At 41.4% G+C, this 16,548-nt stretch overlaps 1 protein-coding gene across 1 annotated transcript in view; it reads left to right on the forward strand.

The window, feature by feature from the left end:
* Nucleotides 1–16,548, forward strand: part of drc11 (dynein regulatory complex subunit 11) — a gene marked incomplete at both ends in the record, with an annotated part of 133,263 nt that overhangs the window by 4,132 nt on the left and 112,583 nt on the right. Inside the window, 4 exons of the mRNA XM_080720454.1 lie at nt 505–624; nt 3,030–3,227; nt 6,955–7,026; nt 9,267–9,472. Of these exons, the coding sequence (XP_080576580.1) occupies nt 505–624; nt 3,030–3,227; nt 6,955–7,026; nt 9,267–9,472 (596 nt within the window). The remainder of the gene's footprint in view (nt 1–504; nt 625–3,029; nt 3,228–6,954; nt 7,027–9,266; nt 9,473–16,548) is intronic.

Below are 16,548 nucleotides of genomic sequence, written 5' to 3' on the forward strand. Positions count from 1 at the left end.
AAAAGTTTCAAATGATTATTTCCATCATTGATTAATTAATCTCCTTGGAGCTTGTACAACACGGTTTCCCAAAAACTGTGTCTGCGTCGCGGACACATTATTATGGGTCCCTTTATTTTTTGTTTCCTACATTTTATTGTTAATTATTATTTCTAAACAAAAAACCTTCTCAAAAAGAGCTAACGTTTTTCATTAATTCAAAACAAAATGAAGATGTTTTTTTTTTCAACAATTTCATGAAGAAATAAAAGAAAAATCGAAGAAATTCCATAAATTAGAACACAAATGTTTAAGAAGTAGTGAAAAGAGCAGATCTACAAGCTCATAATGTGGCGCGAAGCAACACGTTGTGAGCTTGTAGATCTTCTGTTTTAGCTAGTTTGGGTCCTAATTTCTCTTTTGGGTCTCAATCTGAAAAGTTTGGAAACCGCTGTTGTACAGTGTGACATGAATAACTTCTCATGCACTTATCTGATGACGTTGTTGATGATGTTGTTGTTGCAGGGTGACCTTGAAATACCCATCCCGCGGTGGTACTCGAGAGAACGCATGCAAGTGCTGCGAGACAGAGAGAAGATGCTTGCTCGCATTCTGGCCAAAGGAGGTCTCATTGAACGAGAGCCGGTGAGAAACTAGACCCTCTCCAAATGCCTGTCTATTGAACAGGGTTCCCACGGTCATGTAATTCCTGGAAATATTTTGAAATTAGAAAAAATATTTTTCCAGTACTGGAAAAGTTTTGGAATTGATCAAGGGTCCTGGAAGGTCCTGGAAAAATTGCTATGCATTGTCTTTGATTATTGATTTTGTTAATACCTCTGAAATGTCAAATTAAACATTGGCCAAATTGTCAAATATTAGAGGCAGAAATTGTGAAAATAGCAGAGCTATATGCTCACAACGCCTCGCAACGCGAGGCGTTGTGAGCATGTAGATCGGCTATTTTCACAATAAAACCGTGTTATACAAAATTCCTCTACTCTTAGTGCTCGTCAGGGTGGGGGGGTCCCCAGTTCACATATGATTATTTCGGGGGTCACGGCCCGAAAAGGTTGAGAACCACTGGCATACACTGCCTGTCTTTGGGCATTGCACATAGAGTAAGCGACTCGTTATTGAGCTGAATTATTTTATATAGTCCTGGAAATCGGGTTGAATATTCTGGAAAGGTTTTGGAAATTAATTGGTAAAGATGTGTGGGAACCCTGATTGAAGCATAATGACGACATTACGGTCACAGATTTGAGACGCTCTGCACGGTCCGTCTATGAAGTGTAATGGCATTACGCTCCCAAGCTGAGATCACAGATTTTATTAGTTATATCATTTTCCAAACACACGGACGGAGTTTGGTGAAAGTGCCTTCAGCTGTTTGCTGCGTCTATCATCTTGGAGTAATCTGCAAAGGGACACGAAAGTTGACCATTTCATACCAACTGTAACTGATGATTTTAAGACCCAGACTGAAGCGCCTTTGAATGTACACGTTTCTAGACTGCACTGTGCTCAGTGTTCACATATAGGTGGCCTTCATACACCTAAATGTATTATCCACGTCTGTTCTTGTCATTGCTGTTCTGTTATAGCCATTGATACTGTGTTATTTGTTGTTTTTGTCTGCTACTGGGTACTTTATGAAATTCTGCCTTCTTGGCCAGGGCTCACTTGTCGTAAATCACAAAATTATTATTTCTCTGGTCAAATATAGGACAAAATAAAAGGTAATGTAATATTTAAGAAGCACAGCATAGTACAAAATAATGTACAGTAATACGACCTGTATCAGTGTCTTTCTCTCTCTGTATTACTCTTTCTTTCTCTCTCTCTCTCTCTCTCTCTCTCTCTCTCTCTCTCTCTCTCTCTCTCTCCACCTCTCTCTCTCTCTCTCTCTCTCTCTCTCTCTCTCTCTCTCTCTCTCTCTCCCCACCTCTCTCTCTCTCTCTCTCTCTCTCTCTCTCTCTCTCTCCTCCACTCTCTCTCTCTCTCTCTCTCTCTCTCTCTCTCTCTCTCTCCATTGGTGGAAAAAGTACTCACACGTTTTACTTACGTAAAAGTATCAATACTGCAATGTAGAAATACTCTGATACAAGTAAAAGTAACAGAATTAAAAATTTACTTGAGTAAACGTACAAAAGTATTGGCATCGAACAGTACTTAAAGCACCAACAGTAAAAGTACTCATTATGCATAATGTACCATTTCAAGTTTTCAAATGTATAACGGCCATTTAAAATACGTAGCAGATGCATTGTGAGCTTGTAGATCTGCTACGTATTTTAAAGATCAGCTATATTCAAATGGTCAAAATGTATATTGGGTTGAAATGGTTAATGTATGTTTTGTGATAATAATAATCCAAAGTAACTAGTAACTAAAGTTTTCAAATAATTGTAGTGGAGTAAAAGTACAATATTTGGATCCGAGATGTAGTGGAAGTAAAAGTATTGGAAATTGAAAAAGTACAAATACCTCAAAATTGTACTTAAAGGGATATTCCACTTTCAAAAAAACTCTGCCTTGTATGGGTCTGCCTCCCCAGGCTCAGGGCCTCTCCACACACACACCCATTGTAACTTCAAACTTCATTTTAACCATGATAGATTCATTAGATTCATTTTTCGATAACATTTTTTCACAAAGAATTATTAAAAATAAATGAAAAAGGTTATTGAGAAAACACGGCCTGCTCATGTATTATGAGGGTATTATGAGTCCCCAGAAAAAAATAATAATGGTTGTTTTTAATGAATCTATGGTTAAAATGAAGTTTGAAGTTACAATGGGTGTGTATGTGGAGAGGCCCTGAGCCTGGGGGGCCGATAACATTTACATCAAATATCAAATATTGAATGAAGTAAATTAAAATCTGTTCAGGGTGTTCACAAAAGCCTGATTATATGATAAAGTGACCAAAAGTTTTTTTTGAGAGTGGAATATCCTTTTAAGTACAGTACTTAAGTAAATGTACTTTACATTACATCACTGCTCTCTCTATGAAACAAAAATGTGTGTGTTTTGTCCGGCCCCAGATCTCGTCCGTGCAGACCATGTGTCTCGAGGAGGCCGTGCGGATCCTGCAGGTTTCTGAGCGGGCGCGCCAGGGACGCCTAAGGGCCAAGTTCATGAGGGAGATTCAGCGGGCGGCGAGGGAGGCCCTGGCGGGCACGGCCCGCCGAAGCCCCCCGACCACGATGACCCCTGACCAGGCTGCGACACGCATCCAGAAGGTAAGGGAGGGACATGTGCGGTTTCACCTGGCATATGACCGATGCTTTCCTGGTTTTAACACTTCCGATGCCAAAAAAACGTCCAGGAACGTGGTAAGAATTACGGCGGCGCGACGCCGCAGCCCCGTTATCACGTCCAGGGATGTGTTAGCTGGTTACCATGGTAACGAGGTAAACAGATGCTGTGGCAGCGGCTGGTGAGCGAAAAAACATCATATTCCATGATGCAACTTTATCTCTGAATCTTTATCTCGTTAGACCAAACCCAAAAACGCTTTGATCGCTGAGAAACGCTTTTTTTCACAGCGACATTGGGCCTACATCCGGGTTTAGTGAATTTCCACAACATGGACACGATCATGGCTTCCGGGGCTCTTCAAAATAAAGCGCAGTGAATGGCGGCACTCTGTATCCAAATAATTACAAATACAATGGCATACCAAGTGTTAATGGGTTAAAAATGTCGCCTGTGTCGTTTTATACTTTTGCCATTCAAAAATCGCAGATGTGACACGCAATGAGCTTGTACTGTATAGCTCAGCTGCTATTTTTGAAAAAATCTTGAAACTTTGTGCAAATCTTATGCATAGATTACATCTTTTAAAGCAAACATTTTTAACTAAAAATCTTTGCCTCTGGGGGGTTCTCTGGAACACAATATTTTGCGATGAGATTAAAGCCACGTCCGTTTTTGACATTTGTAGAATCGGCCTCAGGTCTTTATGCGTTAATTCACACACACAACTGAAAAGACAACTCTGCATTACAAAAAATCTAGCTTCATTTTCCTACTTACTGTATATTGATCCCAAATGACTGTCTATTAGGCAGAAATGCCCCTGTTGTCCAGTTTCCCCAGCAGAAGCCATCAGCCCTCATAGCATAGCGTGGAGCCCATAAGCCTATCACTTTTACACTATTTGTTGAGGTAAATGTATTTATTTCATGAATGTGTTACTAGTTGTCATTACAAACACATTCATTCCATGGTTGTCCCACACGAGCTGCCACAGTCTCATAAATCATGTTTTGGGGTGAGCATTCGGCACAACTGCCAATCAAAGTGACTGGCCAATCACAGCGTGTCTTTTCCAGGACTTGGCAAAACACATAACATCTGTTTAGCATCTGAGTGTGGCGGCTCGTGTGGGACAACGAAGGCATGGACGTGTGTACAATGACAACTAATAAAAGATTGATAATGATAAAAGTGATTATCTCATGGGCTCCACTCTATGCAGTGAGGGCTGCTGGGTTCTGCTGGGGAAACTGGACAACAGGGGCATTTCTGCCTAATAGACCCCATGGACAGTCATTTGGGATCAATATAAGTAGGAAAACGAGCCTAGTAGTGGTGGGCAAAACCGGTCATTTCAGTGACGTTCACCGTCACTGAAATGACGCGATCGTCCCATGAAAAACACTATCGCGGGAGCGTATTTATTACGTTGTGCGTACAGCCCGACCTCCCGTCCTGTGTGCCGGGGTCTATTGGGGGAGGGGACGGTGGTATGAACGAAAGTGTGAACGTAACAGTTGAAGGAAATAAACGAATGGTTCATGATTCATTCTTGAGATTTGTTCTTATGAACGAATCACTCAAGAACGACACATCACTAGAGCCTAGATGTTATTTAGTCTGGTGGAGTTGTCCTTTAAATTTATTCAAGTACCACATCAAAAATATTAATATTAAAAATAATTGATAATCCTTTATTTGTTTTGTTGTAATGTGACTATTATTATTATTAATCTTTCAGTTCAGAATATCCAACAACCTTCTTACACCACATGATTAGTATAATAATTAAAATCTAATCTCATGATGAGCATCGTCAGATAATTTAAACAACATATCTCATGACAAAGAGGCATTGACGCGACGGTGACCCTGTAATGTGAGGCCCCCGCTGTTAGAATCCACTCATCACCTGTCAGCGCCATATCAAGACCAACAGATTATTAGTAGTGCCATAGATCCAGATACAATCCACCCACACTCATTAATTTGGGTCAGGGGTGGCATAGAGGTTAGTGCTGGTGAAGCAGAGCCGTGAACAATAACTCCATTCATGCTCGGTGCATTTACTCCTGGTATTATTTTTATATCTTGATAGGAGGTTGGTTGCTTTAGAACGGTTGTAACCACGCAGAGGAAACATTTCACACTTCAGAATATGTGCAAATGTACAGTGACGTGTCACACGCAAATGAGGAATATAACAAGACAGGGTCTAACAATGCCGTGGCTTCCCAGTGCAGAGTCATGACATCACAATGGCATAAATACGGATTGATGCCTGTGTTGCTCAAACGTGACGTTGTGGACAGACCTACAGTACATACATACATACATACATACATACTGTACACACATACATACATACATACATACATACACACATACATACATACATACATACATACATACATACATACATACATAACTGTACATACATACAGTTGTTTGACTCTGAGGAAGACGCAAGCAACATCAGTCCCTGCAAAATGATAACAAAATGTGCAGACCAGCTCCAGTGTTTTATTTGGTTAGTCTCTTCTGAAGTGCCCGAGTATTTATTCTTCTCAATTAAGTTGTCCCAACTGGCTGAAGCGCGCTAGACTTATCTTTGTGACTATACACGACACATACATGTTTGGGCAAGTATTCAGGGACATACTGTTGTAGGCATGCACTAACAATGCACATTTAGCAGATCTGAGGACTGTTTGAACAAAGTTGTCAACCTCTATTATGAGTACTGATTGAAAGTTTTGACTCAACATTAACTCAATATTCTTTTGTGTGAGATGAAAACTCTTCTTGGGGCCTGGATTTCCACAGGGAAACTCTACGTGCTCGTGGACCTGCAACGCATTTACTTCAAGGTCCTTGAAATCTGGTTCCAAGGAACAAGTGTTGACCACTGCTGCCCGTTTTTAATTAAAGTTGTTTCAGTATGACATTTTCTTTCCAGACCCAGGATTTGACCAGCTGTAACTCATCTGATCGCTTGACTGCCAAGGAGATTTAAGAGCTGGTAATCCCGGTGTGCTTTAGCTTGTAGAGTGACTGGGACCAAATTCACAACAGCACGTCAGTAGCACTGTGTTGTGATAGAGAAGGCTTGACGTCATGTCTGGACTTTTAGCACTTTGCTGAGAATGTGAATGGAGCCCATTCACAGTAGTTCATTATGTTCTGGTTTGGTTGAGTGTGAGAGGGAAGCTTTCACTTTGGTATGTAGCCTATAATGAGTACATATAATGTGGTTTGTTTCAGAAACGTTTGGGTTGAAACTAGGACTTTTTGCGTGCGTTTTCTTTTGTAAACGTGTGCGGCTGTGCGCTTAAGCATGGCATGACATCTATCTATGCACCGACCGAACGTTGCAGTGCACCTCACAAGAATAACGTGCACCTCACAATAAGGCATAGCAGTTGCAGCCATGTTGTGGTGCCACAGATCGAAAGCCCATACATTTTCCCCATAAATATTGGAAAAACATATTTAGAAAATGTAAAATACAAATATGTGTTTGGCCATGGACCCGTATCTCAAAAGATTTTGTTCCAGGGACCCACAGAAGCAAAGAAAACACATTTTCAAGATATTTCAAAAATAACAGATCTAAGCAGATCTACAAGCTTGCGGCACAATACTTTGCTATGAGACACACACACATACTACTTGTAAAGTGTGTAACCCCATGAATGTGTACTGCAGGTGTGGCTGGGCTACAGTCAGCGGAGGAGAACTAAGAGGGAGCGTCTGGAAGAACTGATTTTTCTCGGAATGGTAAGTCTGACAAGTCACTGATTACAATGCGACTTGAATCTTTAGCAGAATTTCCCAATTGCCACATTGTTGTATCCCTACAATCCCTCATGTCCTGCATTCAAATCGGTTCAGTCCAAGGCATGGTATGAAGGTACAGCATGCTGTATATACAAAGTACATCTAGGCTCTTGAACGTGTCGCTCCCTGCAAGGCTGTGACCATAACATCTTAGCAAATGAGAGAGTGGGGTGCCGCGGCGGCAGTCCAGGGGTGCCGCGAGATCATTTGATAATATTTGGAATTTATTTGGACTCTTGAAGAAATATTTAGTATAATTTTAAACTTGAAGTACAAAGTTATTTTCAGTCAGTTCTAACCAAAATGGCTATTATCTCGCTTTCCTCGCAACATAATCACTAAAATATCGTCACTGTCAGGCAGAAACCTCTGTCACACAAAACTAGTGAAAACAGCCGATCTACAAGCACACAACACCTCGTGATGCGAGGCGTTGTGTGCTTGTAGATCTGCTGTTTTCACTAGTTTAGTACATTTTATAGATGATAAATACAAAACGAACGGTTTTGGACAAGGTTTCCACCCGACAACGACAATATGCTATAAAGATAAGGTGCTGGGAGTGAATATTAATATTAATATTATGTAGGGGTGCCTCGGATTAAAAAAATATTTATGGGGTGCCCTGAGACAAAAAGGTTTGGGAACCCCTGGCGTAGAGGATAAGTTCTTGCCCACTACCACCGTGGAGACCAGGGGTTTTTGAATCGTCCCCGGTGCCACCCCGGCTTGGCCACAGGCATTCCAACGAACTGGAGGAAGCCATGGCGGGGAGGGTGATCTCTGTCACTGCAACAAAAACGGAAACGAAAGGAAATCAATCCGCGTGTGTGTTTTTGTGGCACACGACATCAGGCACATGCACCGTGGTTGCTGTGGCAACCGCAGACACCCGCCTCTCCCCTCTGTGCTTCCAGGCACCAAATCAGGGTTTGACGAGTGCTTCGCCGTGGTTCCACATTGAACTGAATTCCCATAATGTTTAATATTAGGTGGGGATGAACGAGTGGCGGCAGGACTTCAGTTCAGTACTCTACTCCAGTGGTTCTCAACCTGTGGGTCGAGACCCCCAAATTATTTGGGGTGGTCCCCAGATGATTAACTTAATGTGCAACATTGTTTTCCCACTCAACAGTAAACAAACCAGCATAAAGTTTAAGTGTATAGAGGGTATCAGAACATTTCTAAAGTGACAATTTAAGTACTTTTTAATACCTCTAAAATGACAAATTAAACATGGGCCAAATTGTCAAATATTAGAGGCAGAAATTGTGAAAATAGCCGATCTACATGCTGGTGACAGTGGTGAGCATGTAGATCTACTATTTTCACAATAGAACTGTTTTATACAAAATGTAATGCCTCAACTCTTAGTGCTCGTCAGGGTGGGGGGGTCTTCAGTTAAAATATTATTATTTTGGGGGTCACGGCGTGAAAAGGTTGAGAATCACTGCTCTATTGGCAGAATGACTGATTCACTGAAAAGGGCTGAAGGGGGGAGATCACAAGTATCTAAAAACAAAACCTAGACCCACAGGCTTCACGCTCGAGTGCATAGCAAAAAAAGAAGAAGCTTTTTTTCCTTCTTAATTAACCCATTTAGAATGGGTACACATTATGGTGTATCATTATTTTATGCTTTAACTATTGAAAAACAGCAGATATACAAGCTCACAGCGCGGCACCGAGTGCCGCGCTGCAAGCTTGTAGATCTGCTATTTTTGAAAAATCATGAAAATTAGAATTTTGACCCGATTCTATAAGTGTCTTTTGAATCCTTCTAAGGTATTTTGAAAAACCTATGTTTCTGTGTCAGCAATCTGGCCAGCCATCGTCAAAGAAAAGGTCCTTTTCACTTCAACTGGAGCTCAGTTAGTCTGTTCTTGAGAGACTTCTATGTCAGTGGTTCTCAAACCTTTTCATGTCAAGGACCCCCAAAATGATATTTATTTGGCCACGGACCCCCATCTCAAAATATTCAGATCTAGGGACCACCCACAAACCAAATTCTTGTTACAATCGTTCGCTTTGAAAATACATATATTCAAAGATTTGCAGACATTTTCACGACTTTTTTCTACTACTTGTATATCTGCTATTTTTCACTGGTTAAAGCATTCAATAATTCTAGGCCTAAATGGGTCAAGCCAGTGGTTTTTCACTGTGGGTTCCATCACCAGGCTCCTGCTGAGGATCGGCACGGGCCCAGCTCTGCCCAGCAGAAGGCCCAGCGGGGGGACGCCGGCAGGAGGCTGCTCCAGGAGCGCAACGAGGAGGAGTACCAGAGGGCCCTGGTGGACATCAAGGAGTCTGTCCGAGTGGTGGACGGGCCCGACATGACCGAGACCCTCCAGGAGCAGATACGACAGTGGTTCATCGAATGCAGGTATGGATGTGATGTCCTGCATGCTGCAACGTAGTGCCTCCTGGAAATAAAGACATTTACACATGTTCTTTATTGAGCCCCATTCATACTTATTTGATTGATTGTATACTTTATATAATTAGTCAGGAATGTAAACAGCACGAGGTACAGTCAGACATTTAGGTGGTCTCCTGAAATATGGATTTTCAGGCCTGTATTGAAAGCCAGTGATCCACAATTATTGAAGGGATGATACAGTCTAACTCAGATCCGTTTTATTAAGTATAGAGTGTCTAAGGGGTTAAACTGTTAAAAACTCCAAAGTAATACATGTTTTGATCAACAATGTATGTGTATTTTGACTGGACCATTACTGACTATGGACAGTTGTATAAAGAGTGCACCCTTAGGGCCGATGCATACTCCACTTTTAGAGACGAATATAGTTCGGTTCCGGAAGCCACAAAATCTCGGCAGCACCGAACAGCCGAACGAATGACCCCAAACATCTGAATGACGTCATATTGTAGTTTAGACAGAGCGGAACCAAAATAAATACGTCTCTAAAAGTGGAGTATGCATCAGCCCTTACACTATGGTAGGTTTTCTGCATTTGTTCTTTCTCCGTCGACTCTATTGGGAGGCTGTGCAGTGAGTAGTTAGCAGACTGACAACCAGAGTTTATACATTTCCCATGGCTTAATTTACTGGTCATTTTGTAATATCCCGCCGTGCTGGATAGCTCCAATTTCACCTTCTATTCTACTTTAATTGCGTTTCCAATTTCTCCCGTGTGGCCACGGCCACAGTTCTATTAAATTAATTTCCGAGCAGCTCAAAATGGTTGGTCTGCCCGTATGAACGTCTAAATGGGATACAATTCTGTAGAGCTTGTAAAACAATGTGTGTAAACTAAACTGGGGGAGGGGGGGGGGGGGGGGGGGGGGGGGGACGGTTTGATCAACACAAATTTGACCATGTGGGACCTTTTAATATGACATTGCAGATCTGTTCAAGAATCAGTTCTTATTGGCAAGCACATTTGCGCATAATAATGCTGAGATAATACGTACATGCATACAACAAATATGTAATATAATTTCACTCCTAATAGTGGCTTGCTCTTTTAGTGACTTTTATTCTTTTATAGTGATACCAGCTGCTTTGAAACTGAGATTAGCTTGCAGTCTTTTGTGTGTGTGTGTGTGTGTGTGTGTGTGTGTGTGTGTGTGTGTGTGTGTGTGTGTGTGTGTGTGTGTGTGTGTGTGTGTGTGTGTGTGTGTGTGTGTGTGTGTGTGTGTGTGTGTGTGTGTGTGTGTGTGTGTCTCTCTCTCTTTTGTTTATGCATGGGAATAGGTCATTAGGTATGTTCTTTGTGGGTGAGTGTGTGCACGTGCATGCGCGCGAGGGATGATGGGAAAGAATGCTTTTCATCATACTGCTGCATGTTAACTTTACAAGCAGCATCGGAGACGTGGTTATTGTAAAAATAATACGATGTAACACTTAAAAGACGCATGCCTATGTACGTACATGATTTGTGCGCAGCGGCGATGCCATATAATTGGCTGTACACACACACTCCACAGGGTAGACCATGTTATCTAGTAAGCATGTTGCCTCTGGGAGCGGGCTAACAGATTACCGAAGAAGTAATAAATTAGTTTAGTCATTTTCTGGCCTTCGTTCAATTTTCTCTTTTGTATGTTAATCTAGATAAGCGGTGGATACTCGTACTCAAAGCAGAAAAAAACCTCAGCAAGATTAAAACCCATTTAGAACGGGTACACCTTATTGTGTATCATTATTTTATGCTTTAACTATTGAAAAATAGCAGCTATACAAGCTCACAGCGCGGCACCGAGTGCTTGTAGATCTGCTATTTTTGAAAAATCGTAAAAATTGGAATTTTGACCCGATTCTATAAGTGTCTTTTGAATCCTTCTAAGATGTTTTGAAAAACCTATGTTTCTATGTCAGCAATCTGGCTATAGCCATTGTCAAAGAAAAGGTCCCTTTCACTTAAATGGAGCTCAGTTAGTCTGTTCTTGAGAGACTACTACTATGTCAGTGGTTTTCAAACCTTTTCATGTGAAGGACCCCCAAAATGATATGTATTTGGCCACGGACCCCCATCTCAAAATATTTAGTTCCAGGGACCACCCAGAAGCAAAATTTGAGTTACGTGAGACGTTCGCTTTAAAAATACATACAGTATATTCAAAGATTTTCACACATTTTCACGACTTTTCAAAAATAGCAGATCTACAAGCTCGCAGCGCGGCACTCGGTGCCGCGCTGTGAGCTTGTATATCTGCTATTTTTCACTGGTTAAAGCATTCAATAATTCTAGGCCTAAATGGGTTAAAAACATGACATTTCTGCTGTCTGTGGGCTTTATCAGCGTAATGAAAATGAATGGGGGGAAAAAGGCCTCCTGGCACCAGCATCAGGCTTCTGCATTGTATTAATATGATGTATGCCATGCCTTCATAGGATACAGATTTCTATTAATTTAACGGGGGGAATGAGCTAACTCATAAAAGGAGAAGCTGTGTAAACAAAACAAATGAGGTAGATTTCCTCCTCCACTGCAAGCCCCTGGTAGTATTAACTGTTCACAGAAAGGCAGTGGTGTAAAGTAACTAAGCACGGTGGTGCAGTCGGTAACGCTGTCGCCTCACAGCTAGACGGTCCTGGGTTCGATTCCCGCTGGGGGCGCTGTGGGCGCGTTCTCTCCTCCGCGTCTTCAGTGCCCATACCCTAAAGCCCCATTTCGACTGCAGCTTCAGCACCGCACTACACGACTACACCGCAACCACATAAAAATATCTACATTTTCCATGACACAAAAGTACCCCTATCCGTAAGAAACAAATTGACCCTTTTAGCTTTTAACTATAACACAATATACATTTGTATTACAACTATCCTAATTATAATGCACTATAATGGATTATAACTGTGATTATAATACACAAAAAATAAAGTCTTAATTTGATACCGTAGGTCGCAGTTTACTATCGGAACCGTCACAGCTTGTCCATATTCGTCTGTCCGTCCGGACTGGTAATGCCTGACACTGTGGTTCCCCTGACACATCACTGTGACATCAGTGATGTCGGATACTCAGAGCAGGGATCTCCATATATGGGCATGAAAGGGATTCTCTTAGGGATCTCCATTTGAAAACTTGTGAAACGGGACATTAATATGCTTGGTACTTTCTACTTTTGGTACTTTATACATTTTGATAACACTTTTGTAAATTTGGAATTCCTAACTTTGACTTGTACTGGAGTAGTTCTACATTGCAGTATTGATACTTTTACTAATTAAAAAATGGGAGTACCTTTTCCACCACTGGAGAAGAGCAGTGAGATGGAGCAGAAGAGAGGAGGTCATAATGGTTAGAAAGCTCATTTCCCCTGGGTTCGACGCAGGGAGAGCATGGTAGCAGCGGTGGTTGATTATCGGCGTCTCTTGATTTATGGCTGGACAACGGTGGGTTCTGTCCATTAACAGAAACAGGAGGGAGGCTAACAGCGGTTCAAAGCAGCAGGGTCTACTGCAGGGCATGACATTAAGGCTTGTTCTGTTGTCCGGGACAACTAATAAATCTTTATGGACAAGTTCATTAAAAATGTACTTTGTTTCACTTTTTCTGTGACGCTCCTAGTAGCTTTGTGCTGTATGCAGACTATGGACTATGGGGTGGAGGGGGTCAAGGGGGTCTTATTTATTTGTAAAAAAACAAAAAAGAACAGAAAAAGAAATTACTGTGAAATGGCAAATATATATCCGGACAAGTGACTTTTGTGCCTGGACAAGTGAATGGGAAATGTACTTGTCCACAGTACAAGTGCCTCAAAAAGTTAATGTCAAGCCCTGTACTAGACGCGATTATGGTGTCCCTGGGAGATCCCTTGTTTGGCTGTGGCTTGTGATTGGCTGAACTGAAGGTAGGAAGCGCTCCGCTGTGTTCACTTGGACCGCGACTAGGTACCGAAAGTCGGGGGTGGTGCGAAGATTTACGATACTGTCCCTATCGGGACATAACTGGGACGGCGCTGAGTCGGCTCAAGCGAACTTGAGCCACGTGAGACACCTCCGATCGAGCGAGCTAAAGCCTCCGTCGTCTCCACCGAAAACAAGCGCTCCTTTACAAGCCATCTCCTACGTAGATCCTCAATTTCAAACCACTACAATTTACAATTTAGGCATTTAGCAGACGCTCTTAATCCAGAGCGACTTACAATAAGCAAGTAATAAGCAAAATAATACGTCAATACATCAACAACAATACAATAATTGCATGGGAAATATCAACCACTACTTTCACTACTTCAGCAATCTGGGAACCCAACCCATTGACAAAAAAAGAAGGAAAAAGATATACAAGCCTCTGGGGACACTGCTGTGTAGAGACCGGATGTCGTCCCGCTCATTGTACTTCAGCCCTCCTCTTCTGGTGGTGCTCCTTTGTTTTCATTCCTAACAATAACTCTACACGTTGTAATGGGAGTTGCCAACGGATTCAGCTGCGGAGCTTTGAACACATACACATTTGGGTGAGGTTTCATGCCGATCATAGCCCCACAGACTTTGATTATGAAGATAAAGTTAACCGTTTCAAAAGTAGAGGTGCATCTGTGGCCTACTGGCAATGATCAATAGGGCTGTCACGATTATGACATTTTACATGACTATTAATTGTAAATCAAATAATTGCGTTTTTGTCATTGTCAATTACATTTCTGTTTGGCATTTACATATTTGACAACTTTATACTTAAAAAAGAACATTGATAGTGGAACTAGCCGATCTACAAGCTCACAACGTGTCGTGAGCTTGTAGATGTGCTATTTCCACTATTTTTTTAAATGTTTGAAAATATATGAACATTTTTCAACATGGAAACGATTATGACGATTATGACAAAATGATTGCGATCATGTCAAATAATTGCGATTAGTTGATTATTATGTAATAATTGTGACAGGCCTAGTGCTCAAGAAATGTGGCGCTGATTTATCTGGAGGTTTGAGAGATTAGCTCCCGACACACTCGCACACACACTCACTCTCACACACAGTCAAAAACCCGGGCCTCTTTTAGACACTTAGATCCCTGCAGAGCCACACAACGGCCTCAGGTCTTAATAACGATGACCAAAGTAGGAATGCCATGGTTGAAAGTGGTGGTTGATGTCCCACTGATCCTGTCTGTGGGCCTGGGAGTGGAGGGGGGTCAGAACATCGTCTCCTCGGTGGATGGATCACAGTGAGCCCATGGCCTACACACGTTCACCTCCCCCTGCTCCCCCCGTGTCCCTGCCCTCCCCTTTGACCTCGACTCAGAACCCTGACAATGATGTAAGCACCGTGACGGACAAGAGGTCACGGCCCCAGAGGGGTTCAGTCACGCTCATGGACCCCCCCCCCCACCCAAGGGGAACGCCAGTCTTCCAGGAGGGAGGGAGGGGGAGGGGGGGAGGGGGGTCACAGAGGACAGTAGTGTAAAAAGTACCTTAAAGGAGTAGTTCACCCCCAAAATGACTTTTTTTCTATTGATTACTCATGCCATGGAGAGTAGAGTTCAATAATATTTTTAGTTTTTTGTCACATTCCTAAGACATAAATGTGATAACAATACATTTACCCCCATTCATTTCGGATGGTGACCCGTTTCGAAACGGGTCACCATCCGGAATCAATGGGGGTAAATTTACTCAAATCAAATTTTTGTCTTAGGAATGTGACAAAAACCAAAAAATATTATTGAACTCTACTCTCCATGGCATGAGTAAGCAATAGAAAACAAGAATTGACACAGTCAATATATAAGCTGGTCAGATGAAAAAAAAAATGTTTTTTGAAAAAAAAAAAAAAAATGTTTTTTGAAAAAAAAAAAGTTTTGGAAAAAAATGTTTTTTGGAAAAAAAAAGTTTTGAAAAAACTCGGGCGTGCTCAAACAACAGTAATAACTGCGTATTACCTTACTGTACTTTACTGTACTGTATACTGTACCTCACTGTACTGTACTGTACAGTACATATTCTGTGTTCTATATCTATGAAGTCTGTGTTCTAGATCTATGAATTTTGTCACTCCCCCCCCCCCCCCCGTGTATGTGTGTGTGTGTGTGTGTGTGTGTGTGTGACTTTTACTTATAACTGAGTACATCTACAGTGCAGTATTGATACTTTTAAGATACTTTTAAAAAAACAAGTGTAAAACATTTGAGTACTTTTTCCAACAGCTACTTTCCCCCATAGCCTGGAGGACTCCTGCTAAGTTTACAGTTGCCATATAGCCTATTACTCTATAAATCTATCTGTGATGTCTGATTTTACTAAAACTAGCATGCTTATTAGGCAGTAGTGGGAAAAGTACTCGCATTCTTTACTTAAGTATCATACAAGTGGAAGACTTGTATTCAAAATTTACTTGAGTACAAGTATAAAAAGTATTTGTATTGAAATGTACCAAAAGCAGAAAGTACGCATTATGCAGAACTTAATGTAACCAAGGTGTTCAAATAAGTGTATTGATTGTAGGCATTTTCCAAAATCTTGTGGTATTTCACTGCTACATATCGTTCTAAATATATGCTTTCTTGTCATTTAGTACAATGAATGTGTTACCGTGTCTCTAGAAATGTGCTCATTATTTGTGAAGATACTAACTGTAATTCTCAAAGACTCGCATTGGTTCATTCAGCACATCGTTTTTGCTCTGTTTCATTTGATATTAAAATGCAACTCGAATTAATCTACTGTGTGGACACTGATCAGATGACAGGAAGAAGCAGCTCATCAATGAATGTACTTTGTGTTGCTTTTGTAAATTGTGTAGGGTACGATATTTTCATGACTTCACACCAAAGCCCATATCATGGTCATAGAGTTAAATCATTGACAACTTGCATACTCGTTCAGTTCATATGTTAATGCAGATGGTATGCAGATGGTGTGACACATCACCTACTACAGCCTACAACGATGCCCAGGGCAACACTGCATATTGTCTATAAATGGCTCACAGTTTAAATAACGTACGGTTTATTTGGACAATCATCTGTAACAGATGAAGTAT

This window comes from Nannobrachium achirus (assembly GCF_963921795.1).
Source record: "Nannobrachium achirus genome assembly, chromosome: 24".
NCBI classification, from domain to species: Eukaryota; Metazoa; Chordata; class Actinopteri; order Myctophiformes; family Myctophidae; genus Nannobrachium; species Nannobrachium achirus.